Source organism: Oryzias melastigma, linkage group LG6 (assembly GCF_002922805.2).
Source record: "Oryzias melastigma strain HK-1 linkage group LG6, ASM292280v2, whole genome shotgun sequence".
Classification (NCBI taxonomy): Eukaryota; Metazoa; Chordata; class Actinopteri; order Beloniformes; family Adrianichthyidae; genus Oryzias; species Oryzias melastigma.
Window position 1 is genome coordinate 15,401,310 of NC_050517.1, and position 27,009 is coordinate 15,428,318.

At 40.0% G+C, this 27,009-nt stretch overlaps 1 protein-coding gene across 11 annotated transcripts in view; it reads right to left on the reverse strand.

Moving 5' to 3' along the window:
• Positions 1-27,009, reverse strand: part of plekha5 (pleckstrin homology domain containing, family A member 5) — a 98,071-nt gene that overhangs the window by 6,042 nt on the left and 65,020 nt on the right. For 4 of the 11 annotated variants that reach the window (XM_024282389.2, XM_024282388.2, XM_024282386.2 and 1 more), the window contains 15 exons: positions 25,077-25,192; positions 23,610-23,681; positions 21,250-21,756; positions 17,172-17,652; positions 16,830-16,913; positions 16,138-16,257; positions 15,250-15,303; positions 12,482-12,562; positions 7,981-8,043; positions 7,813-7,893; positions 5,919-6,068; positions 3,480-3,581; positions 2,619-2,777; positions 789-944; positions 287-407 (listed from right to left, as the gene is read on the reverse strand). In XM_024282389.2, coding sequence (XP_024138157.1) covers positions 287-407; positions 789-944; positions 2,619-2,777; positions 3,480-3,581; positions 5,919-6,068; positions 7,813-7,893; positions 7,981-8,043; positions 12,482-12,562; positions 15,250-15,303; positions 16,138-16,257; positions 16,830-16,913; positions 17,172-17,652; positions 21,250-21,756; positions 23,610-23,681; positions 25,077-25,192 — 2,347 coding nt within the window. Of the gene's footprint in view, positions 1-286; positions 408-788; positions 945-2,618; positions 2,778-3,479; positions 3,582-5,918; positions 6,069-7,812; positions 7,894-7,980; positions 8,044-12,481; positions 12,563-15,249; positions 15,304-16,137; positions 16,258-16,829; positions 16,914-17,171; positions 17,653-21,249; positions 21,757-23,609; positions 23,682-25,076; positions 25,238-25,439; positions 26,038-27,009 lie in introns of those variants that run through there. The other 7 variants (XM_024282395.2, XM_024282396.2, XM_024282390.2 and 4 more) reach the window with 7 other exon arrangements.

Consider the following 27,009-nt stretch of genomic DNA (forward strand, 5'->3'; position numbering starts at 1 on the left):
AAAAAAAAAAAAAAAAAAACAACACGACCCAACAAAGTGCTGCCAGTGCACAGTAAATGCCACGGTAACCATAGTAACACAAATCTGGGTTTCTTTCAAGGATTTAAAAAAAAATCACTGGCTTTGTATATATATGTTCAACCACTTTAAGAGGCTGCACTAAATGCTGCCTTTAAAATCTTGACAATGAATTCAAAAAAAGCCATTTTCCGTGAGTGACCTTTCAAAATGCTAGGCTTCATCAAGGAAGTGCAAAAACGATCTTTACTTTTCCAGTCACACACACCTTTGCTTGCAGCATGCTCTCTGTCAGACGCGTTTTCAGATCTGTCCTCGTCCTTGTTCTCGTCCACCTCGGTCACTGTGGTGAGCTCTGGTTCACTCTTGTAAAGCCTGTAGTCTGGACCCTGCAGGCCGGGAGCCGATCAAACACAAAAACCAGAGTGAACTTCTAATCATGCGCAGGTTTGGTATATTTTAAATAGAGTCCTAAAACATGAATGCACAGATGCTTTTTTGGGACAAAAAAACAAAAAGAAGCAACAAGCAAACATGTTTGAACTAAGATATGGCTTCATGAACAAACAGAGAAAACAAACCACTCCTTAAAAAAATGCAGGACAGAAGATGAGCATGAGGTCATTCTATGCAAATGTTAATTCACACCCAAAAAAAAAAAAGGTGAACGAAGGCATGAGAAATAAAATGGATATGAGTCCAAACATGACAGGGAGTTATGACACGATGACACAGCTGAACCAGGGGGGTCAAGAGGTCAACGGGCTTACGCTGTGAGTGCCATTCCTCTGGTTGGCCTTTCTGTCCTCTGGCCTGTGGAGGGACGAAGGGCGCACGCCAGCATGAGCGGGCAAAGGGGGTGCGATGGGGGAGTTGGGCTCATAAGACTGGGGTAGGGGTGGTCTTGGGGGTACCAAATCCTCCGCCTGGAGATTATACAGGGCGTTACAGGACAGGAAGCAGAGTGGCAAACAGTGCCAAGGGTGCAGACCAACCGACACCACGCTCAGAGCAGCTTCAGGCCAGACAGGACAGACCAGATGTTGCTCCTACTTAGGTTTTAGTCACAACAACTGCCCTTGGGGTGGATACGGGCTGTATGCCGCCAAAAAAGGTCAAACCTGCATAGGGCTAGCAGGTGGCCTATAGGAAATAGCAGTTTTCTGTAGAGCAAAAACTTTCATTCACATTTTTTCCTCGGTTTTGCTGGGAGCAACAGGTCGTAGCGAACGCTTAAGCATGTTAGGGTGAAGTGGGCAGACATGTCGTACAGATTTTTCATTTTTTTTAACCCCCCAGAAACCTATGTACTGCACAAGCAGCCCGTAAGTGTTTATGATATGTGCACGTTCAGACTGTTTGGAATTCAGAAATGAGACTATCAAAGCGTGGTGGACATTTTACAGGCGTCCTGAACACCTCATGCCTATTGGATTTGCGTGCCAGTGGGCGCACCTTAACCATAAGTATGTGCAACTTCTATGAGCCAAAGGAATTCTTCATGGTACACTAACCCAGAGGTCTGCAACCTTCAACACTTAAAAGCCATTCGGGTTAATTTCTCGACAACCAAAACCCAGTAGAAATTCATAAATGCAACCAACTAAAACTAAATCAGAGCTAATGAAGTGACCCCTACCATTTATTAAAACCAAGAGGCACACTTTAAATCTTTTAATTTGTTATTTTTTTTAGGAGTTTTTCCTTACCGGGAGGGAGGGTCTAAGGGCAGGGATAACCAGTTTTATTTAGTCTTAGTTTTTAACTATTGATCATATTTTGAAGCCCAATGAGGCAATTTTCTTTGTGATTTTGGGTAGATAAATGAAATTGAATTGAAAATTGAATTAAAAATAGAAAATCTGCTTTATAATCCAGTGGATAATAACTTAAAGTAGTTTTAATTCTGGTTGCGATTACTGACAATAAATTTGTTTTCTGTGATAAATGAAGCTCAAAATGAAGTCCAAATGTGTCAGTATGACATCGAACTATTGATGGAGAATTATGGCTACTGCTGTTAGGATCGTCATTTGAAGATTCCTGTCGTCCTTATACTGTTTGTGAACGAGTTGAATAAAGTTTAAGTTAATTTACTTTTTTTTTCAACTTTACAACTTATTTTCTTTTATCTTTACAGTTACTTTTTAATTTTTTTGAAGACATTTTATTTTAACCAAAGAGCCACATGTGGCTCCGGAGCCGCAGACTCCTACACTAACCACACACAACAAAGGTACGCTCCATTTTCATGCACTCCTCCTCAGATATAGCTGCTCCTCTTTATGACTCTCCACGGACCCGCACAACCTCAAAACCTTTGACCATATAATCCCTTTTCTCCTTCAGAATCTGCTGGAATTATGTTGATGGTGTTTATGATTGAAAAGTTACATTATGTTTAAGATTTTGTGTTGAAGCGTCACCGGCGAGCCCTCAGGTGCTAAAGGGTTAAGGCCAAGTATGACTAAAAGGTCTCATTAAATATTTTGAGAAATTAATCACGAAGAAAATAGAAACACATCCAGGTTTGATGACATTTTGGACAAACCGTTTTACCAGCTGATATCTGTACGGTTTCTGGTATTATAAAGCCTCACCTCATTTTTATGTTTACTGAAGTTAGCCTTAGGTCCACCGAAGCCCATCTCATCAAAGGCATTTCTCTGCTCCTTGTGTTTGTTCAGAACGTCCATCACATCCTGAATCCTCCATAAGTCTTTCTGGATGCGCACATGCTGCTGGCTGGGAGGCTCCGTCTGAAAGCACCCAGAAAACCTCATTTACTTCTTCTAATGAAGAACATCTTGACATGCAAACTGAAAACCACATGCAAGGCAAAACTGAGTGCAGTTTAGAAAGAATTATTGATGCTGCTTGCACACCAATGTGTAGCGTGACATGCCCCGCCTTTTTTCCAGTTGCAGTTGAATTAGACTAAAACCTGCAACCCTGAGCAGAATGCTGGAGGCAAAAAGTATCGATGACTGAATGCTTGGTCAGGAAAGTAACCGGTTTGCTCCAGTAAGAGACGGTTGTGCTCGGCTGGTCAAACTGGAAACCAGGTAGTGAGTAAAAAAAGAGTAATTACCTCTGATCTGAGAGAAGCAGAGGATGTTCATACTGAAGAGTCTGGACTTTGTTTTAAATAAAAGCTGCTTCTGACAAACCATCACAACTTACTGTGACCACAGTCTTTTTTAGAGCTTCTGCTCCCACAAGATAAAAGTCTGTTTTAATGAGGACCTGCATAGTAATCACCTCAGCCATCAATCACTTTGATCCCACTCCTCCTGCAGGCTGAGGGCTGCAGAGCAGCGAGCTTTGACCGGGTCAAAAAGTGTCCTAACTAGGCTGCTTTCTTACTTAGTTTCTACACTCTGTCTAAATATGCTTATGTTTCATGCCAACTCTGAAAATGTGAAATAAAACCACGTAGTTTCACTCCTCTGTCCTCCTACCTGTGGGCTTCCCAGGGCTTCCAGCTGCTCCAGCAGGTTGTTTTTGGCTAAAATCACATCTGCTTCCAACTTGTCGTATTCCCTCCACGATCGCTCCACTTCCTGTTTATTTTTAGTGCAAAAAAGATGTTTGCTGAATGACAAATAAATGTACATGTTCTTTAGATTAAATACCAACAAGATGACTACTGAGTGTACTTTTTAATACATTTGGTTCCGACTTGTATTACTTGCAATGAAGCTCCTGGGAGAACAAGACTTTTTAAGCACTAAAACAGGTTTTTAAAGAATTAGTCGATCATCAGCTACACAAAATTCCAAAGGGGGAAAAAAACTTTTCTATATTAATTTCACCTTTTATATTCTGATTAGCTTAAAACTGAAAAAAAAATATAAACATTTCCATGTTTCAATAGCTGCTTAGATTGAAGAATGCTCATAAAGTTGTTGTTTTACAGCAATATTTATGTAAAGCATAGTTTAAATAATAGTAAAAGCTCATATGTCATTAGTAGTTTTGGCATTATCTAACTCAGTAAGAAGACTGCTGCTGTTATTCAATATTAAACAATTCCATATAGTCTGTAAACAACTTTATTTTACAAGTATTTTCTTCTTTATGGAGCTAAGCAAAAATTAAAAATGAGTTGTAGGAATGCCTGTTTGGCTCATCTTTGTATTTTTTCTATCCTTGTTTCACCCCCAAGAGTTAATGCTTGAAACATGATCATTTTTTATTAGAGTTCTGATATATTTGGTTTAAAAATAAGGTTTAAGTATTAGTTATGGTGCACCTGAGAATAACATTTTTCAACCCTTCTAAAAGGCAGCAGAGTTTTAGCAAGATGAGCTCAGAGGAGCCAAATGTGGAGCCAAATTTGGGCCATTAAGATTTGAAATCCAAATAAAACAACTTATTATAAATATTGATGTTTGACTAAAAAAAAAAAAAAAAAAGTTTTGTATGCACAATTTGTACGCGATAAAACTCACAAGACTATGATAGTACAGACATTTTCTGACCCTAATTATCAGAGCTCTCAGAGTTAGTGAGTGCACCAGGACTGACTGAGGTTACCACCCTCACTGATTTTGATTGGTCCTTCCTTCGAGTTAGCCCTGCCCCCACATGCCAGAACAGGACCAACCGGAAATCAAGTAGTAAGTGAAAAAGTAAAAATAAAAGTTTAAAACTGGAAATTTTAAGACTCGAAACTGAAAAAAAAGGGAAAAAAAATGAAAGTGAAAAAAAGTTTTGAAACTGAAATTTTGAGTTTTGAAACCTAAAAACAGAAAATTTTAACCTAAAAATTATAAAGTTTATTTTAGGATTGCAGACAGTTTCAGACACTTTAATACTGTTTTAGCCAAACACCAATATTATTTTCTAAGTTGTTTAATCGGGTTTCAGATTTTAATGGCTCTGATTTGGCTCCATACTTTTTACTGCTCTCAAGGCTTCTGACACAGATAGCAGTTCTGGCTGCAGATGCTCTCCAGCTGCAGCCAGACATTTTAAGGTATGTTTAAGAAAAATCTGTTTTCGCAATCCTTGAACTGGAGTGAGAGCAGAGAGACGAGCCTGTAATGCTCCACTTCAGCAAGACAGTTTTTTTTTTTCTTAGAGCCCGCTTGAAGGGGAAGGAAATGTTCCAGACGGCAGTGGAGGGTTTTTCTACTTTCTACTGGCTACTGACAGACTCCACCCGGTCAGTAAAACGGCAGCACATGAATCAGTCAACAGACTCATGTTTGCTGTAGAGGAGTAAGGGTTCAGCAGCAAACGGAACGTAAAGAGAGTTGTCGGGCGTGAGTGGTCTAGCTAAAATTGGCATTCTTATACGATTAGATTTTGCTTCATTGATACCCGTTATAGTAGAGCAGAGAGTCTCTGTGACCTCTAGTGAGGAGAAGGCGTTGGGCAAAGCCAAGATAAGTCTAGCAGAAAATTGAGTAGGAGACAGTTTGCAGTGAAACAAGACCAAGGTGGGGGAACAAAGGGCTGTTCCAGCACATTGACCGCACTCTGGAGGAAAAAAATTGTCGGCACTGTGCTTCATGTAAGACACAAGTGTCTGCCAACTTTGTGTGTTGGAGGACTGTGGGCATGTTTTTCCTTACTGACTGGTTATTCCAATGATTTATCTTAAATTGGTTTCCAAGAAAAAAAAACCCCTCTTTGAATGCTAGCTGGAACATTTCTTTAAACCTGAAATCGTCATAATTGTGAAACTGTTCCAAAAATCTGGACACTAGAAATCCCTCAATTTCAAAAGTCAAGTACAATCTTGAAATAATATTTTGCAGATTGTTCAATTTCTTTACAAAACAGAGAGCTTTGAAGCATTTAAAAGTCATTATCCTTTTGAAACCCTGCAGATAGTAAGAGGGCGTAAGTGCTGACATAAGCTCATGCATGCAGTGTGGTGCGGTACTCACAGCAGTTACTCTGGTCAGCTCCCTGCAGGTGCTGAGGAGGCCACTCTGCAGCAAGTCTCTCTGCTGGATCACACTCTGCAAGGCGGCCGAGTTCTCAGAGCCCAGCTCTATTTCCTGACTGGCTGACAGAAGTGCTGTCTCCAGCGTGTGCTGCAAGAACACACAACGTAGTGAAAACTCATCACACGTTTCTTTACATCAGGGTTTACAATACAGATTTAGTCATTTAAAGCTTTGAGTTTTGAAACATTTAGAATTCCCAGCAGCCCACTGTTCTGTTTCTGTTGTCTTTAGTTAAACAAATAGTAATCATGTCTAACTTCTACAAATAAGTCCTGAAAAACAGTGTTTCTAATTAGCCTGCAGCACTAATACTAGCTTGTTATTCAGCAGGCAATGCAATTTTTGAGAACGGCTGCACAGTTTGGATTTTTATGTTCAGACAAAATATATACCTGAAATTGCTCCACCACCCCCCCCCCCCAAAAAAAAGTCTATAACAAGAGTACACAGCGTCTATCTCAGGGGTGGCCATTTGCAACCTGTTATACTATTTAATCTGTCCCACCAAACTGCAATAAATTATATTGATAATCCATAATTATGTCTTGTTTTCCTGTAATTCTGGTGTCTCCATATATAAGGTGCACTATAAATATACTGGGATTTGTTCTTCTGTTTAGGTGAAGAAAGTTATTCTGTGTTCATGTAGCATTGGAAGACTTGTTTTTTTACGCTTATGAGTGTTTTTTGAGCTGGACAGTCATTTTTCCAGTCATTCCATCACCACATGAATGCAGCCTTTCTATAAGTTTACATTTTTCCCAGAAGGACATCAACCAAATGGTGCAATTACCACTTAAATGACAACAAAAGTCATAGTTTTGAAATGAAAGCTCTAAAATGTTCAGTTTTTAAATATATAATAGTTTTCAATCAAAATTAAAACATATTTTTGTCCAGATTCCATGTTATTTCTTCCTCTTATGAGGTTGATTACTGAAACACTCCACACATCTGCTCCTGGTCGGGCCCTTCTGTCAAACTTGATAACCCTTTGTGGCCCACGAGTCAAAAAGTTTGCCCACCACTGGTCTATCTAGTACACCTCAGTAAAAGAACATACAGGAAACAGCATTTTTTTATGTCAGAAATGGGAAATTAGTTAATAATAGAGTGGAGGGAATATATTCACATATACAATAAACATATGGTGGTTACTTTGATAGGTGCATTGTAGGAGTTCACACTTTCTGTTCTGTACTATTTCAAGGTATGGTGTTGTGTTATTAGGTTGAGTGTTTTCAGTGTATCTAAAGATAGAGTGTAAAGAAATTACATCACGGTGTGATCTTCCCGTTTTGTCAGTTCTAGTTCCCTCCCTTCAGCCTGTTCAATTATTCTGCAGATTTTCTGAAGTGTGAGCTTGTTAATAAGCCTCTTGGGCTGGTGCGGTGCATAGGACATGAGCGTGCTTCTGCACGTAGCTCGCACCTCTTGTGTAAGCTGACAGACCTCATGCGACAGTTTACCGTTCTCGAGGGATTACTGGTAGAATCTCACAAGCTCACAGATTCAGGCGCGTCGATTAAGTGTCAGTGTCGGCCTCTCTAACACGTCATTAGCATCTGTATGATGCAAACAGCTGCTACATTTTTTTTAGTCAGTGGAGAACTAAACGCATGGATCACCACCGGTCTATGACGGACTTTTATTTTTCTTTAAATCCAACAACTATTCCTGTGCAGTTGGATTGTCGTTTCAGCAATGGACAAACATCTCCACCAACATTTTGATCAAACTGATGAGAGGAGATACAGATTATATAGTTGACATTTTTCTTCTCTAATGTTTTGAGTCACAGAACAATGCAGGCAGATGTGTGCGGGGTCACCTTCTCTCTGTACAGCTGCTGAAGTTTGTCCTCCTGCGCTCTCACCACTTTATCTTGCTCACATAACCTGCTAAGTTTAGTCTGTTGAAGAAAAAGAAGAAGAAAAAAAGAAAGAAAGCCCTTAACTCTTGTGTATACCTGAGTGTGGCAATGCGGCATTGAACTTACATCAGTATCCACTTCCTCTGGCACACATGTATAGGCTTGTTCCCTGTAGTCTTCTGGACTCAACTGTGAAGACAGACGCCATCAGGCAGAGACACTAAATCTGCACATACACGTTTGGATCTGGAGATCTAATGCAGTGCCATTAGGAGGCTCTCTCACTGAGCCGTAGGATTTATGCTGATAGGAACTCGTATTTCTCTGAGACAAAGAATCTGCATTACCCAAACCTGCAGTGGCAAAGAAGACCGCCTAAGTGCAACCTGCCGATGGAGTCTTGCGCCTCATGTTTCACCACCCAGAGCAGTTACTCCGTCAATGACACACAAAGTAAAGGCATGTGCAAGTAATCTTAATGACTGAACTCCAGAGTCAGCCCAGAAGCCATGTCCGCAGACTCTAATTTCTCCAGCACATGCTCAGAAGCTAATTGCTTCACGAAGGATGTGTGCGTGCTGGATCAAGTAAAAACAACACTTAAGTATTTTCCAAAAATAACAACACAATAATAGGCCTCATTTTGGGGTGTAGTCGAGCTCAAAACAATCACAAATAGAAGTTTAGCCTCTAAGCTTAATTCCTAAAATAATAGTTTGTATCATCACAAGAATTACCGTGGCCCATCGTTTATCGCTGGAGTTACATTCTAACAATTATACTAGTGCTGGGCAATATGACGATACATATCGCGTGGGCGACAGAAAAGTGTATGTTGTGCCATTTCTTTTTTATCATTTTTATTACTGAAGTTTTTACAAAAATGTATTTTCCTACTACTTGAAACTGTTGTCCACTTTAAATGTTTCTCATTCGTGACAATTCAGTTACATGTTACTTGAAAAAATACAGTAAAAACAAGTAACTAATTACATTTTTGACGATTCTTTTCAGAGAACTAAAAAAATAAAATATTTTTTGGTATATTGTGATATGTATATATAGTGATATAAAATAATTTATATCAAATACATTCTTTTCCATATTGCCCAGCACTACTTCATACACTTTTCTTAAACACTTTCACACTTTCTCTTGTTTAAACTCAGAGTTCTTGAAAATAAATACGTCCAGAATAACAGAATGAAAACAAAGATCTGCTACTGATCAAAGATTTATATAAATTTGGCAAACTAAACGCATTCTGTAGCCAACACAGAACACAGATTTATTGAAATGATCTACAACCAACCATGATGCAGAACACAATGCGCTATTAAAAAAGCATGCAAAATTGTTCTAGAAAATATATGAAAAATGCCAAAACTACGAAAGGTGAACCGTATTATAGTGAGAAGCTTTTACTACATATTTATGGGTTAAAGGAAAGTCGTTTTTTAAGTCCATCCAAACAAGGAGTTTAGTTTCAGCTGCATTGGATCCCATGTTTGCCGAAAAACAAGCACCTCACACACTCTCATTTACATCCCAAACAGTACAACTCTCAAATGTTAGGACGGTGATCCAGATCTGACATTTCAATGAGCTGAAGCACAAACTTAAACTGGACTAAAGAGGACAAATGCTGCTTTTTTGTTTGCTTAAATTTGTTCTTTAACAGGAGAACATTTGAAAATCTCACTTTGCAAAGAGGAAATCATACTCTGGTTTGGCTGAAGAAGAAAGTTTGAACACTTTAAACTCAGATTGAACATAAATCAAAAGAATCTCTGCCCTAATACTTTGAGAGTCTCTGTTTCTCTTTCACACTCCTCTCATCGTTTTCCTGGTCGAGCCACACGGTACAAACAAAGCTGTGAGAACCACATAGCATTCAACACAGATCATGCAGACTCTGCCACAGCCCGAGGAGCTTCACTGTGGCGAGGACTACATGTGACATGGGTGAAAAAGGAGGAGGAGGGGGACACGCTCTTCCCATAGAGAAACAGGTGGTGAAGCAGCTGCAGAGAGAGCAGGTGTGCAGATGATGGGTGAGGGGCTGAGCTCTTTGGCACCACTTTAACGCCTCGACACAAAGGTGAAAAATGAGTAACAAGACAAAAGAAAACACAAACAAGCCCTTTGAGCCACTAAGAATGACAAAGTGAAAGAATGAAAACAGGTAAAAACAAGGACCAAGTGTTTTTGTTCAGCTTTTTGGGTCTAAAGCAGTGATCCTCAACCCGTGGGCCGCAGACCAGTCTGTGGGACAGTTGGTACCGGGCCACAAAGAAAACAACATACTTTTTTTCAGTTTCATTAATAATAAAATTCTGAAGGAAGTTTTATTTAGGAAAAGTACTGGATTCTCCCCACCACATCTACTCATTCTTGACCAAAGTCAAGTTGCTCAGCCACGTCAAAAATACAGCCACTTTATTTCTTAAAATGACTGCAAAATTAGCAAAAAATAAAAATATTTAAAAAGTATTTACTCGAAATATGGATTTATTGTAACAGCTGTTCTCACACACTAAGCCTGCTTTGCAAAACATATAGCAAGCATTTACGATATGTTACAAAGATGCTGCTATTAATGTTACTCAATCGGTGGATTAATGTTCGTTATTACATTTAGAAGATACCAGATTTAGGGTGTACCCAGACTGGAAAAGTCTGTTGGTTTGATCTGATACCACTTAATTTGGTTCCGATTGAATCATGAACCTTGCGTTTGGTCTGTATTCAGATTGCCGTCAAGCGGACTTTCCTGTCTGGAACCAAAGCTTGTACACAAAACCACGTGACTGAATATCTCTTTAGTCACTGGCCAGGAATTATGAGGGCATGGCAAACCAACGAGAGAAAGCATAATGGAAGTGCTAAGCTCTGCAATCCTTGTCAGGATAGTTCACTTATTCAAACTTTAAAATGTCGCTGATTAATTTTAGTCTGTATCAATGTCAGGTACAACACTTTTTACTGCTACTTTGGTATGATGCTAGGCATGCTGCAAGGCGATTACTGAGGAGATGACGGCTAAGAAAGTATGGCGGTAAGTGTATATCACCAACCCTGCTCCTTGTGAGCTTCTGCCTTGCTTGTTTTGCAACTAATCCTGCTTCAGTAAGTGCTGCTCACCTGGATCTGGTGTGTTCATTCAGTCAGAAACTGGGTGGATTCAGTCCAGCTATTCAGCATCTACTAAAGCAGGGTTAGCTGCAAAACAAGCAGGGTGGTATCTCACAAGGAACTGGGTTGGGGACCCCTGGCTTATGGTATATAGATTTTGGGGAAAACAGTTGTTTTAATGAGCCTGCATTCATCTGACCACATTGCAATGAGTTACTGTGTCTCATCATTGCTCCGCTACTCATTTAACATCCCATAATGCCCGGCTACAGTGGCCATTTGGTCCAATTAGTCCGCTCCAAGTATGTATATTCAGGTTGGGAGCACTCAGCAAACCAGAGCTCAGTCCGATTGGAAACTAACCGAGAACACCTCAAAAGAGCCGTTCCTGGTTCTGGACCAGGGTCTGTTTGGGTGTATTCATACTAAAAATTAGCTCTGGATTATTGGGTGAAATTAACTCTGGTTCACTTTAAGCAACCCAAATGTATCTAGTATGAATACACCCTTAGTCACAGTTTTAGCTTTTTTTAAATTAATTTGTTGCACCTTAAAAGTCGGACAAGGGTGAAGTTGGCATCATTTTTTTTTTTTGGCTTTCACTTTGACAGTTATGGATTAAGGGAAAAGTTACATTACATTTTAAAGGTTCTTAAACAAAATCTACTGTACAAGTAAAGTTACAAGTAGCTGTAGATATTATACAGAGGAGAAAGATAAAGATTATCCTCAAAGGTAAAGGGAAAGTGAAAGCTTGAACACCCACTTTCAGCCTTGTACAGGTCAGTCTGTGAAAATATCGTCTGACATTAAACCAGTCCATGGCCTGAAAAGGGTTGTGGACCACTGATTAACAGCCTGCAGTTCTCAGATTTTAAATCCTAAAACCTGCATTCCGATAGAGTTGACTGACTTGCACAGAGGATGATTAATATAACAAATGAATCCCTACTAAATTGAAAAATAAACGTTTTTGCTTGGCTTAACCTTCTAAAATGCACGTGGGAGCAAAAGACTATTAGGTTCAGATAATAAGAATAAAGGCATTTCGCACACTTCTATGAAAAATCACACGAGGACTGAGGTTGAATGCTTCATCACAGGGACAACGTGGGCGTTTCTACAAGCTGTTGGAGCTTTTCAGTGTCAGATGAGTCTCGACTAAACAGGAAAAAACTCTTCACACGTAGCTGCTAACAGCCCCGACATACAAACCGATGAATGGAGTGGAGACTTCACCGCACGACAAGAGTTGTCTCTCAAAAGTCATGTCCACGTGTGCATGACTTCTTTATCAAAAGGAGAGCAGTCAAAAGCAATGGATGGGGAGGTGCTTGCATAACAGACGGATACAGAAGACTGGTCTCGGGATGCCGTGGAGACTGAAGACATCAAAGGAGCAGCATTGCAACAAAATAAATAAATAAATACAAAAACAACGAGTGGCGAGGGGATGGGGAGGAGGCGGAGCAAAGCCTTTGGCTGGCCTTACTTGCTGATAAACTTGTGGCCGTGGGGCAGAGTTCTCAATCAAAGAGTGAGTCATGACGATTAAAGGGTCATTTTCCTTGATCTAGTCCAGTGTGGAGAGGAGCAAGTGTCAGAAAGTTTAGAGCAGAGCTTCACGTCTGAGACGAAAACCACAGTGTTATTACACCTCACTCACTCTCTCTAATGAAGCAGACATTAGCATGTGCATCCAGATAGGACAGCGAAGGATACAGCTCCCAGAAGCAAAGGAGAGACACTTACAAACAGGACAAAGAACAGCACAAAGCCCCCAAAAAAGCTGCCTTCCAAGCATTTTCATTAAAAACGAAAAAAATGTATGAATAATTGTACAAATTTAGCAAACAATAGTGCTTCAAAGTATTTAAAGGGATTAAGAAATTAACAATTGTGGTAATAATGAGCAAAAAAAGCTGCTTATCATTTTAACAGTCAGACTAAAAACAAACAGCGCTGAAGATGAATGTTGCAATCCCTCAATATTTCTCAAATTTCTTCCATATTGTCAACATTTCACGTCACTCTCTTCATATTGAATAATTAGCTATTTTTTGAACCCAAGAAAAAAAAATCAATTTAGGTGGAGCTTTAATGTTAGAGCTGTGTGATAACAGTTAAAGCAAACCAGGACAGAATATACAGAATATCAACATGGACGTTAGCCACATCTCAGTTTGTGCATTTGTTAGATAAGGCTAATTTAACGAGATGCGTCTCTCACACACATAATCAGCCTGTTGGATCATTGAAATTGGCGTCACAAAGCTTTGTGTGACAGCTAGAAAAACAGTGATGAACGCCCCACAAAGGAGCAATGAATACGGGATAACAAACCTCTCATTACATCTTTGACTGATGGAAAACCAACAATTCAATAGAAGTGATTCAGAGTTTGTATATGTGCAGGGTTTTTTCATGCAGCTCGACTAATCTATTTTTTGCCCTTTGTTTGTTTGAGTCGGTGAAGAGTTTGTAAGTGAGGTCATTTCATTGCCAAATGAAATGATGATGCCAAAAAGCTCTATAGTGTTGAAAATATTAACCGTGGACTTCAAGAGCAGTAAAATAAGGTAAGTTTGAGCATGTTAAAGACTCACTCCAATCATCTTTTGATCTATTGTAAAAGTGGTCTTTTAATTATGTTTATGTCTTTTTTCGGGCAAAAACATTAAAATAAAACTGTCAACTGTCAAACAGAGAAGCTCCAACAATTGTTCTGTCTCTCCTGGCGGGTGTTTCAGTTTCGTCACTAGATGGCGATCGCGCTATAGTATAACACCCTTTTCCAGAAGAAGAAGAAAGTATGAGCAAAAATCGGTGCTTTAGATCACAAATGGTTACTTTAAAAATATTTCCATAAAAGAGTTTGGAAAATTCATGGTTGTGAGTCATTTAGTCAGAAATGTATGTTTAGGTCGACATTAGCATTAGCCGTCCTATGGGAAATCCCAATATACATTAGCATCAAGCTAGTGGGGCTGCACGGTGGCGCAGTGGTTAGCGCTCTTGCCTCATAGTAAGAAGGCCCCGGTTCAAATCCCAGCTGGGGGATCTGAATAACATCAACTGGGGACCTTTCTGTGTGGAGTTTGCATGTTCTCCCCGTGCATGCGTGGGTTTTCACCGGGGACTCCGGCTTCCTCCCACCGTCCAAAAACATGCCTCATAGGTTAATTGGTGACTCTAAATTGCCCCTAGGTGTGAATGTGTGTGTGATTGAGGCCCTGTGACAGACTGGTGACCTGTCCAGGGTGAACCCCACCTTCGCCCATCAGCAGCCTGGTTAGGCTCCGGCACCCCCGCGACCCCGAAAGGGACACAGCGGTCAGGAAAATGTATGCATGTATGTATCAAGCTAGTGGACTTTAGCTTTAATAACTTGATCAATCTCTATTGTTATGGATTGATTATTGCTCTATTACGCTTAGATTGATTAAATGATTTTATCAACCCAGCCATAATTTATCAGTATCTCTCCAGTGTGTTATAAAAAGCTTGTATAAGATGTAACCTTGATGCAGGGTGTTTTTTTTCTCTTACTGCTGCACTGAATCTTTCCTGTCGCATCGAAAGGGTATTTTTACTCATCATTTTATATTCAGAATTGCCACCAGCTGGATCACCTTTTAGAAGACTGCATGAAAGAGTCAGCAGATCAGCTGTTTAATAAATAATCCGACCAACAACCAGCCAGTGATAAAAATCCCACTCGGGTCGTTCAGACGGATGTCTCTCTATCTTGAGCTGAATGTTGCACCAAAACATCCCATTCAAATGACTGTGAGTCACTGTCAAGCTTCTGCAGAGCTGACACGCTGATTGAGTTTTGTTGCAGGGAAAATATGGTAAACAAAAGGAACAGGGAGAAAGGCTCATTTAAATGATGTCAACATGTTTAGTGCACTGAGAAGTCATCCTATAATTGTTTAGATGGAAACAAGGATGCTCTAAGCAGCCAACCTGGCTGATTCAGCTTTACTGTGTATATTTATATTCATAGATGTTTATTTTTACTTAATAAGAGCTCAAATGATCAGCAAAGCTGCATGAAAAAAACATTCATTTTTTAAAACAAAAATATTAATAAATCAAACTTTAACAAGTTTAAATCTTATGTTGTATGACATTGAATCCCATTCTTAATTTTACAAGTTGATATATTAAGGTTAAAAAGTACAGAGTGTCAAAAAAAAAAAACAACAAAGCATAAACATGTGAGGATAGAGGGCATGCAGCCATGCATTGCCCCACCTGATTGTCCAAATACATGAGGTTCCTTTGGAGGTGATGGGAGAGAATGTCGTTCTGAGTTGTAGAAGGAAGCAGAAGAAGAGAGAAAAGAAGAAGCAGGAGCGTGAGACCACACACACACACACAATAAAGAAAGGAAAATCTTGTATTTTTCGTGATGCTCACTCTCTCTGCATGCCTTTCTCTCGTACTTCCACATCATTCAACCATGTCATGTACCCAAATATAACCAGAGAGAAAAGGAAACAGGACAAGGTGAAGGAAAAAGCAGGTCAGTAACAAGATGTGGAAAAGAAAGAAAGGATGAGCCCACTGTAAAGTAAAAAAAAATGGTCTTTTGTGTTGTACAGGAAGGGAGTGTTGCTCTATTTTCATTTAATGTCCCCGTGCATATGAAGAGACGTAATCTTGCAGCAAAAAAAGATGCAATAATGACCAAAAAAGAAAAAAATACACAACAAACAACTTTGATGGTTATGCATGGAGACTTCAGTGAATTGCAGTTGATTAAAAACTTGGTAAAAGTGACTACACAGCACAAATCCCTCCATCTAGAGCTCAGCTGACCCACATCAGTAATGGGAAGACATCCTCATTCAGCATGCTTGTCTGTGGAATTAGCTCTCATCTGTGTGGACTCTTGTGGTGCAAAATGACCTAATGGAGCTTTTGTGCTCTGAAAAATCGCTCAGATCAATAAGCTGATGGCCAACACTAGTTTAGAAGAGGTTTAAAACATTTATTTTTTGCTGAAAATACAGACCTTAAGTAACTTCTGCGTGAAAATGAAGCATGTCACTTGGAATGATGCTCGTAATGAAAGTGGTAGATGGCCAACATGCAACACGCCACCAGACACGCCTGCTGAGATGTCCCTACGAGCCTGACCTTTGGGTTGTCGCCATCCATGTTAAGTTGCATAAGCTGCGCTACAGTGTGCTCCCGGATACTGTTTAGCTCTGCCTGCTGCCGCCGCAGCTTTATCAGCAGCAGAGTCAGTTCCTCGGGCTGCAGGGCGGGAAAACACAGGAGCGCACCGCAAAAGATGTGCGGAGAAGAAGAAAAGAAAGCACATCAGGTATCACAATGTGGATAGCGGAGTTTCACTTTGGCTTGGGATTGTCGAAGGTGATTGTCAAAGGTGCAATTCCTCTCAAGAGCATGCACGGCCTGCAAAAACAGAAGGCTATTTCTTTAACAATATCGGGCCTATTCTATCAGGAGATTACTCGGTTTTGGCCCAAACCCTCTAATCTGGCTTAGAGAGTTGTGACAGGATTTTTAAGTCTCTACTAATGTACAGTGAGTCTACAGAGCTCCTAAAGTCAATATACTGTAAATCCAAACGCTTGGCGCGCACAGCTGAGTTCCTCATAAGTCTTGCGTCTTGGAAGGAAATGAAGGGCAGAGAAAGTGGCAGAGGGAGACAGGGAGGATAAAATGTCTTTTAAAAGGAGCGCTGTCATTTAAAGGCGTCTGGTTGAACACAAACTCTTTACCCAGAGCGGGAAGCATTTCACTGTGGCGGAAAACGGAGCATATAAACAAAGCAATGCATCAAAATTCCGATGTGGACTTACAGTTTTTCCTTGGAGCGACTGGGCAGTGATGGTCTGGACTGGGATCCCTGCAGGCATGGACCTCCTATCGGGTGGGTAGATGTACTGCAGGACAGTTGGGGTGAAGTTGAAATGCTCATCATATAAACACCAATATTTCAATATTTACGGAATAGATTAGGATGAGTTTTAGTTACTACTTCTTTAAGGTAAATGTTAAAAATCTACCAAGCTAAAAACTGTGTAAAAACTCCCTGGAAAACACCTTTAGATCTTTTAAATAAATACAACTTAACCTTGATGATAGATTTTTACAAAACAATTTAGTTTTCAGTTTTGAAAAAAAGAAGTAAAAACACTGACCTTGTTGATGGGTGGCCTGTGTCTTCTGTCTAAACTCATGTCTCTTCTGTAGATGGGAGAAGACACTTCTGAACGAGCGCCCGCCATGCTGTAGGACCGCATGGGAGAATAGCCGCCGTACATGGACAGGGAGCCGTGGGACGGCGATGGTGGGATGGAGTGGTTTGGTGCCGCGTGGTCAGACAAGTTGACCATAGTTTTGGGACTGGCCATGCCGCTGTAAAGCCCCGACTGCCGGGTGTAGGCCTGCCTCTGCTGCCACTCGTACAGCTGCCACATGGTGTCGTCCCGCATGGAGCGGCGCTTCTCGGCAACAGAGGGGCCCAGGGCCTGGTCGTACAGAGATGGCGACATGCTGCAGATGCTGTCCCGCTGCGCCATGCTGTTCCTGGGCATGCTGCGGTAGCCATCTCCATAAGCTGGCATGTAAGGTACCCGGTGACTTGGCATATTTCTGGGGAGGGTTTGGTAAGACGTGATGCTGGAGGAGCAGAAAAGTTTTGCAAATTACATTTAGTTGAAAAACTAAATTACATTTACTTTAGTGCTTGAATGGTGGGGGGGGGGTAATATTTGACTTTTTTATCTTTTTGTATTTTGTTTTTTTATTGTAAAGAGCTTTGAACTGCAATAACTGGAAAGTGCTTTTTTTAAATAAAGTTTGATTTGATGGGCTGTATATGAGAACTGGACTGAGTGACCCCTCCCCTCTTGTGTTCCAAACAGGAAGTATCGCTGGTTCCAAGAAGCTTAAATCCCATAGACTTCTATTTAGAAATAAACTGCTATTCCTCAGTCATTCTATTTGTCAGAATAAACATTCTCGCTTCGATACATTGTTTTAACATGTTCTCAAAAATCCTAATTGTAGGACCCATGAATTTAACTGTTGTTTATATTAAGGTGAATGAATATTGTTTTTTGATTATAGTATTCTTTGTGGTCATAGTGAGCAGGTAAACACCTGGTGGATCACATGTTTGTGGGCGGAGACATTTTTTTGTGATCATAACTCACCTGTTGATTTGGCAGCTGTAAGTTAGAGGGGAGAGGGTGAGCTGGATGACCACATTTTTTGTCGCTTTTTAACCATTTTTTGTGCGTTTTTTTTTTTTCCCAAGTTGTTTCAATGACCTTTTTTGTCATTAATAAATAATTCAAAGTATGACCTAATTCAAGTCCCTTTGTTTAGTGCGTCACACAATAACCGGGCCCAGCGTCAGTCTCTTGGCGACTTTTGATTTTTTGATGTAGTCGCTACACTCATTTTTTCAATATGTTTTCCTGTAGCGCAAGATGCTAAAGTAATAAACTGGCCAATCAGATGCCTTGATAAAAGTATGCGGTCTAACTTCGAACGCTCAAAACGTTTAATTGACAGATTCTTCTGAGCCCCTTTTAAGTGGATGGGGTGTGAACTTCTAACAAGCTCACTCCTGATTGGCTTGAGTGGTTTCCATAGAAACGTCGACTTAGATCAATCACTGCTTACTGAAAATTTCTGGTTCCATTATGATGACGTCCATATTGTAAAAAAAAAGGCGGCTGAATTGACTTCATTTGGTTGGAGCAGGAAGTGAGTCATTTTCTATGGGTGACGTCACACTCGTATAGTCCAGTTCTCATATACAATCAATGGTTCAAAGAGAACGGTGAAAAGCAGGACCCTCACTGAGACAAACTAAAAATTCCCAGGGACGAGTCTTTTGAAAAAAAGTACAAATTTTTCTGAGTGAACTGGCACAAAAAAAGCAACTTCATATTTGGACTTTTTGACAGAACCAGGCTAAAGGGCTCACTAGTCTGAAACACCCCAAAACAGCAGCACAACCAGAAGACACGCAAATGCCTGGAAACCCAACCGTCAGAGGGAAGGAGATGCATTTAAAGACAGCCGAGATGTGCAGAGAGCAAATGAAATGTGAGCGCAAAGACAGCATGGCCAAAAGCCTCACTGAGTAACTCTTAAACCCAAAGCTAAATCAAGTCGAGTGTGTACATCCAATTTTTTAAATAAACATGATTTGGGGGTGAGAAAAACAAAAACAGCACAGCTGCGATGAGCCGGAGCCAAGTCTGGTGACAATAAATAAACGGATGAATGAACTGACAGAGAGAAAGGCAGCTGGCAGCCCGGGCGCTCGACAAGTGGAAACATTGATACTTAAATATCACCCGATTAAAATTGATATTCCTCCAGTGGGGTCAGCAGCAGACGGTGACGCTGCTCAATGGTTTGTGTGCCACTAAATGGAAGTTTTTCAGAAAATTTGGCAGATGGCTGCATGGTGACATTTGTAATCAAGAGGCAGTTGTCGCATTTTCACACTCCGAGGAGGTTTTGAGAAAAAGTTTACATTTTACAGCGAATGGGATGATTTTTCTCAAAAAGCTGACATCGATCGGTTGTCACCCGGGCACTTTTTGAGGTCGCGTGGAGGCAGTCAGGTGACAACCAGGGATGACGCCATTATGAAATCGGGCGACAACTGGGAAACCGCAATGACGTATGTTTATCGTGATGCCAACGATTTTCAAAAAAAATTGGGCAACGGCATGAAATCTTGAAGATTCTGCCGATCCTTCCCCATCACACGGTGGCGGTTGGATTTGTGACTGTTGCATGACACTCAAGTGTACGATGGCAAAATGTTTACATCAGGGTAAAACAGAATGCTCACATTTATAAAATAGCAAAAGGTAAAAAGCTTTTCAGCTTCAATTTAACCTCAATACAAGAACATTTTAAATGTACAATTCAATGATAATAGATGATTAACTCTTAGGAGTCATCAGAGATGATGTGACCAAATTTGGGGGGCATTCCTAGACATTTAAAGACAAGCTGATTGGTTATTAAACGAGTTTTCCCTTTTCCAAAAAATACCCGGGATAGGTGAAATCCATAAAGTAGGATTATAGACGTTTTGGGCTGTATAAGTCCTCACTACGTATTTTATACACTTTTCAAAGTTTTCTTTCTTGCTCAAACTCTCAAAACTCAAACCTTCACAGAAAAACTAGTCTAGTATTATCGAATGAAACCAAATATCTGATCAAAATTGAGGATTTATGTAAACAGCCAATCAGGATGCAGAACACTGTGCACTGTAAAAAAATAAGAAAACAAACTTGCAAAATTGCACTGAAAATGCAGGGTATATAATTGATGTTATTTAACTTGAAATGTTTTATCTCTAAGACTTATTATATTTTTCCGCATGTCTACCTGTTTGGCGGTGAACCATGACAGATTTGTTTCTGAAATCCCAAACAAGAATGCTGATGAAAATGCAAACGCTGGCTTCAGGTGGACAAAAGCATAAAAGAAAACGGCTCTGAGGTGTCGAGAGTGTGACGTGGCTCCGTGTTTGCAGCTGGACAGATTTTTGGAATGGACCAAATCATTCGTGTGGGGTCACCATGTAAATGAAGAAAATAAAAAATATCTGTTGGAAGATTTTTCTGTTGAAAGTTGTGTACATCTTTGGTGTTTGCCGAAACTTGAAAATGCTTGTGATGTGGTCGTGTGATCAGCAAAAAAAAATCATTTTGAAAGTATTGGAGTGTCTTATTTTGATATCAGTTTTAGGAACAGCAGCATAAAAAAGCACCTGCTACATTTTTAAGTAAAAGGTTGAATTCAACTTAGCTGTTTGCAAAATTTCGACATAGCTTTGACCAAGTTAATAAATCGATATTCTACACAAATCCTTGTTTACAAGCGGGTTTTCTTCAGTCACTCCGGCTTCCTCCCACAGTCCAAAAACATTTTGGGGTCTACAATTTGCCCCCTAGGTGTTGGAGTGTGTGACCGTGAAACAGACTGGCGGCCTGTTCAGGGTGTGGCTCCAGTAACCCCGTGACCCCAAAAGGAAGTCAGTAAGTTCTAAAGCTGGATGGATGTTTTATGAGAGTCGAGATTTTTTTGTGTGTCGTTTTCTTATGTATCAAAATGATAAAATGTTGACAAAAATAACACCAAACAAGACAAGGTGAAACTATAAAAGCAGACTCAATGACAGACAAAGCGGCCCATAAAAGCCTGGACTCCAAAGGGTTAAGTAATTAAACCAACCTCCGTGTGTCCTCATCCTGATTACGTCCTCTTTGTGTCCGCACCCACTGCTCCAGCTGCTGCATGGAGCTGGTCCTGCTCAGGCTGCGGTCCGGATCGCCGGTGGAGCTAGGCTGATGAGGGAGGCCGGTCCCTTCAGGAGGACGTGGCTCTTCTGATCCGTTCACCTGAGGAGCCTGATATGGCCGGTCGACCTCCGTGAGCGGCTGCGGCGAGGTCACGTTGGACTTGACGGCCTCCGCCTGGACCGGCTGCAGTCTGATGCTGTTGATCTTGGTTAGCGGACGCTCACGCTCTGACCCGTCCTTCTGGAAGCCGTAGCGCTCGGCGTCGCGCAGCTTCCTCTCCTCTTCGTCTGTGCTGGAGGAGACGGGGACGATGCGTTCACAGGCGGACTCCCGGTTGCGTTGGTTGTTCTGGATTTCAGGCTGCGTGAGCGGCGGTTTGTGGTTGGCAACATGGTGAGTCTCCTGCGGTCCACACTGGCCCACTTTTAGCTGATCTACCCTGAATGAGAAAAAGTTCAAATTTGAATAACAAATAAAAATTCCTCACAAGAACATTGTGAAGCAAAAGAGTTCATTTTATGGGGCTGTGACTGTTTACCACTATTTGGAGACAATACATTCCAGAAAAACATCCTAATCAACACATTTTTTTCTTGAAATCACAATGAAACTGCATCAGTGTTAAACTAATTCAATTATCTCAATGAAATGTTTGCACATTTTACACAAAAACAGGAATTTAAAGAATAAATTCCTGAATGATAGATTTCAGATTAATCAAGTGTATTTAACCCTCTGGAACCTAATAAACCTCTAAAATAATCATAAACTTATTGAAATATTATGGGTTGATGTTTTCTGGAATTAAAGAGAGAATACAGCATTTATTTGTAGTTTTTGGACAAAAGCGATCTTTTATTTTAATAAATAAGGGGGAAAATGACTTTTGATAAGATGGCTCCAACTTGGATCAGAGCAGAACTGAGCCGTCTGCTATTAGAAATCAAACAACGAGGAAAACAATCATTATTTTATTATGGGATGGGAGCCGACATACATTTTCTAGAACAACAAGCATCGGGTTTGTCTAAAAATTACGGAAACTCCGCGGTTCACCACAAAAAGTCCTGCCCACCACCATTGTGGGAGGCGAGTGGACAGACACACCTCCACCTGAAAGCAGATTCTGGCCGAGCATCTTAGATCAAACTTAATTTCCACAAACACAATAAGGAAAATTTATGAGAAAAAAATACTTAGGAAAAAAAGAAAAACTCCAGGACAAATGCCAAATGTACAGCAGAAATTCTTATTTTTTGGGGTCCCTGGTAGGTGAAGCCACACAGGCAGACTGAAGTACAGCCACATAAGACAGGCCACATCATGGAGCTGTGAGGTCTCTATCAACAGAAACTGTTTATCTTTGTGGCTTAAAGAAATCTCTCAATTTTGCCTGGAATTCATTAAAAAACATGTTAATTAGCTTGTTGATAAAATTTGTTCTTGTTGTTTTTATGAAATTACACCTAAAACTTCAATTCTATTGTAAAAACACTTCGCTAAACATTTTTGGAGTTTCCACAGCTAAATGAATCCCGTTTTTCCAGACGGAATTTTCTGTTTTTGCATGATTTTATGTCTAGTGTATGAATATAACAAGGAAAAATTACAAAGTAAAGGTAGTATCATATAGATAAGGTTATGCTGATTAACACGAAACCAAATGAGCAAGCAGGTAATCTTTCAAATTGAAAACACATCGGTCAATTCAAAAGTAGACAAAACAGAGTTTATAGCCATAGGTTCTAAAGGGTTAAGTAAAGCTTGTGACCCCTGAAACTTGTTTTAGACTCCTTTTTCTTTTTATTCCAAAGACATGAACTGACGCACAAAATTGAGAACTGAAGAAACCAAAACTATCAGTGCAGTCAGTGAAATCTACAGGATTTTAAAGAAGTTAAACTAAAGGTGCACAGTAAATGAATGAAGTGTATAATATCTTTTCCAGCTGCTGGGGAAAGGCAGGCGTGTAAAAAGGAAATCCGATATGTCCAATAAAACTGCCTGCGCTCAACGGTTGTGCTCAGACCCCAAAATCCAAGTGCGGTTCCCTAATACGTCCTCTCCCGAGAGTCCGTCTCCCTCTCTGATCTCTGGGGAAGCATTGGGAGGTAATGGGCACCTCTACCCTGGAGCCGTAGACGGCCGAGGTCAAAACTTCAAAGTTCAGACATTCTCCTCAGCAGCATGAAAGCAGCCAAAGACGCCCCTTGCAGTTTCCACTTGTGTATTTTTTGGAATAACAGCCCTCGTCATCTAATGTTTTCTCCAGCTTTCTGCGAGTCCACTCACCCCAAGGAGCACACACCCATCCCTGTGGAAGGTCTGTGCGAGTTTAGTCCCACTTGGTCTTGAGCGGCTGCACTGGAGACACAAAACAAATGACGGCTAACTTTAAACTTTTCTTTTTTTGATGCAAATCTGTTATCAAGAAAAAAAACCAACACAAGTCATCTGAGGTAAACAGATCCCATAAACCTTTGCTCTGTAAACTATGATTAAATGAATTCAAAAGCATAAGGCCTGTCCTGATGTTTCATTCTGATCAGTCATTCGCCTAAACCAAATGTCAAAGTCAAAGCCCGGGGGCCAGACCCGGCCCTCCACATCATTTTATTTGATTGTTATTTATGGCCCAATGTTATCTTGTGCTCATTTCTAACTTGTATAATTTTGACTAAATATATATTTTATAGAGAGTAAAATATTGAAAGTTGTTTAAGGTTTAAGTTGATTTATTCTGAAATAATATTTCTGCTTTTATTATTCATAATTATGTTAAAAACTTACGGTTATACATTTTTTTAAATTGGCATTCTGATAACTTTTTTAGAATATTTTGGCATTTACAAAGATTTTTTAGGCTATTTTTAGCTAATATTTCAGCTACATGCTGACTGTTTTGGCTAATTTAGGCTTTTTCTTTTGCTTTCAGGCTGTTTTGGAGTTTAGCTAATATTTCAGCTACATGCTAGCAGGTTTTTTTCTAACTTAGGCTTTTTTAAACAGTTTTAGGCTGTTTTGGAGTTAGGCTAATATTTACACACTAGCTGTTTTGGCTAATTTAGGCTTTTTTCAGTTTTTTAGGCTTCTTTGAAGTTTAGCTATTTTTTCAGCTACGTGCTAGCTGTTTTTGCAAACCCAAGTTTTTCAGGCTGATTTGGCATTCAGCTAATATTTTAGCTGGCTATCAGCTTCAGCGTTTTCACCTATTAGCTTCAGTGTTTTCAGCTATCAGCTTCAGCGTTTTTAGCAATCAATTTCAGCCTCTTCAGCTATCAGCACCAGCATCTTCAGCTTAAAGCATTCATATTAGCATTATTGCAGGTAATGCTATACATCTAGTTCATAATTATGTTTAAAAGTTACGTTTTAAAAGCTTGTTTATCCTGTTTGGCCTGTGACCTAAGGTGTGTTTTGGATTTTGGCCCCCCTTGCGTGATTGAGTTTGACATCCCTGGTCTAAACCTTCAGAGCGTGGACATGCGAGTGATACTCTGTAACATAAGAGTAGTTGCATAACATGAAAGAAAGCTGCAGCTTCTTAAACAAATCCAGAGACCAGAAATGTCAAAAGTGGATGATGAGCTGCAGCCAAAGACTTTAACGGACTCACTGGAAGGATTTAAAACAACTCACTTCCAGCTATTAAAAAAAAAAAAATCTCTGCAAACTGATTAAGCCAGAAATGCTGCATCATCAGTTTTCTTTTAAAAATGTCACACGGAAAAGGTCCAAACTCGTAAGGATGTCACTAACCTTTTGACTGGTTCTGAATGCACCAGCGCAGCATCGGTCATTACTCTCATCCAGGACTCTGTCTCTTTGGCCGTGTCAGTGCAAAAATAGTACGTCCGCATGTTGGGATGTGTGGCCTGATAGGATGGAGAGCAGCAAGACAGACGCAAAGAGAAAATCACCTGAAAGACAGGAGGCACATTAGACGATTCCAAGAAAAATGTAACTTAAATGAATGTCTTTATTTATATTTGATTTACAAAAACTTTTTCAGACTTTATGCTCACGCCACTTTTCTCCTTCAGAATCTACTGGAATTACGTAGATCGTATTAACGGATAAAAAGTTACAGTATGTTAAAAAATGTGTTACTGTAGGACTTACTGTGCAGTTCACTGTGAAGGACACTCATTGGTGCGTTGTGGCTCCATTTCCTCGTTAAGAACAAATCAACAAATTGTTGAAGTCGAACACAAAAACAGAGACATCATTTTTTTGGTGGACAACCTCAGAAAAGCTTTGTCAACTTCAATGTTCCTCATACAACTTTAAAACAGGCGGGACATTAAAAACAAGAAATGGAGTCAAACTGAAGAGGTTTTGCATTGTATTCTTCTGTTTCAGCCAGGATCTAAGCTGGAAAAGGAGCAGGCTGTGTGGTTACACAGACCTTCAACAGACTCCTGGGCGTCTGTGTTTGGCTGGATTTGGCAGCACAACTTTGTTGTTTCTTTGGGTTCATGTAGAATGCACCAACTCCATACACAACACTACCAATTCACAAAATATGCCACTTTCAGGGGATTTTGGCTTGTTAAGATCGCTGCAGAGTTCTGTTCCTTAACTGCAGCTAAGCACTTTTTCCTCCTAAAAAAAACCCTCAGGAAGTGAAAAACTTCTGTTAGCTTTTACTGTTAGTCTGACTCCCTGAGCCTTTAAATATACATGAATGAAATTGTTGAAACTCCTCCATTAAGAAAAAAAAACATTTACTTGAAACTGACTAATGTAATAATATATACAAATAAATAAATGAAAAATCAAATTGTTGCTTATAGAGAATCATTAAAATAAAAGCAAAGACAGGCTTTAACATAAATGGTGGTACGCTTCAGTTAGTAATTTGTTGCACAACTATTTTAGTGAAGATATCTTTTCCCATTTTAACAGGTATTTTGGCCCACTCTTCATGAGCAAATGGCTCCAACTAATGAAGAGGTTCTTCCCCAAATAGCATGTTTTATCTCCTTCAGCAGGATTTACATCATCACTTTGATTACCACTGGAGTTCCATTCTAAAAATGACCCACAAATTACCTTATATTAGTCTTACTTATTTTTAAGTCTGTAAAACCCCTTTAATACTCTATTTATATTCTTTTCTCCGACAGACATTAACATTTTCACACTTTTCGCTGTTGCTTAAACATACAACATAATAAATGGTAGTAAATCTACAAAACCACAAAGCTACAAAACTGCATTATAGCGAAGGACCACAGAAGTTCAGTGCTTTGGTCTGTACCACTCTCGTACGCTACAGTTTATCATCATTGGAAGATGGAATGTAACCAAGCAGCACTGAAAGTATTGTCAGTTTTTAGTTTGTCAAACGGACTTAATCAAAGTTTAAAGTAATCTGTGATGGTATTCAAGCCTCGTTTTCCACTGTGCAGTACGGTACGGTCCCGTATTTTGAGGGTTTCCATTATAAAATTGAGCCATTGAACCGTACCATTTTTGGACTCCCGTTGGTAGTAAAATTAACGGATCAACTAGCTCAAAGCTACTGTTAAAACCCATTGATTGGCGGAAGAAAGCAGCTGTATTCCTCTTTCTCGTCCACAATCTTCTCTCAAACAACATTAAATGCTTTAAATATGCGTAGTATAAGGAGCCAAGCTGAAAAAAGTGACCTGCTGGGTGACCTCTATTGTTGTTGCTGTTAGCTTCA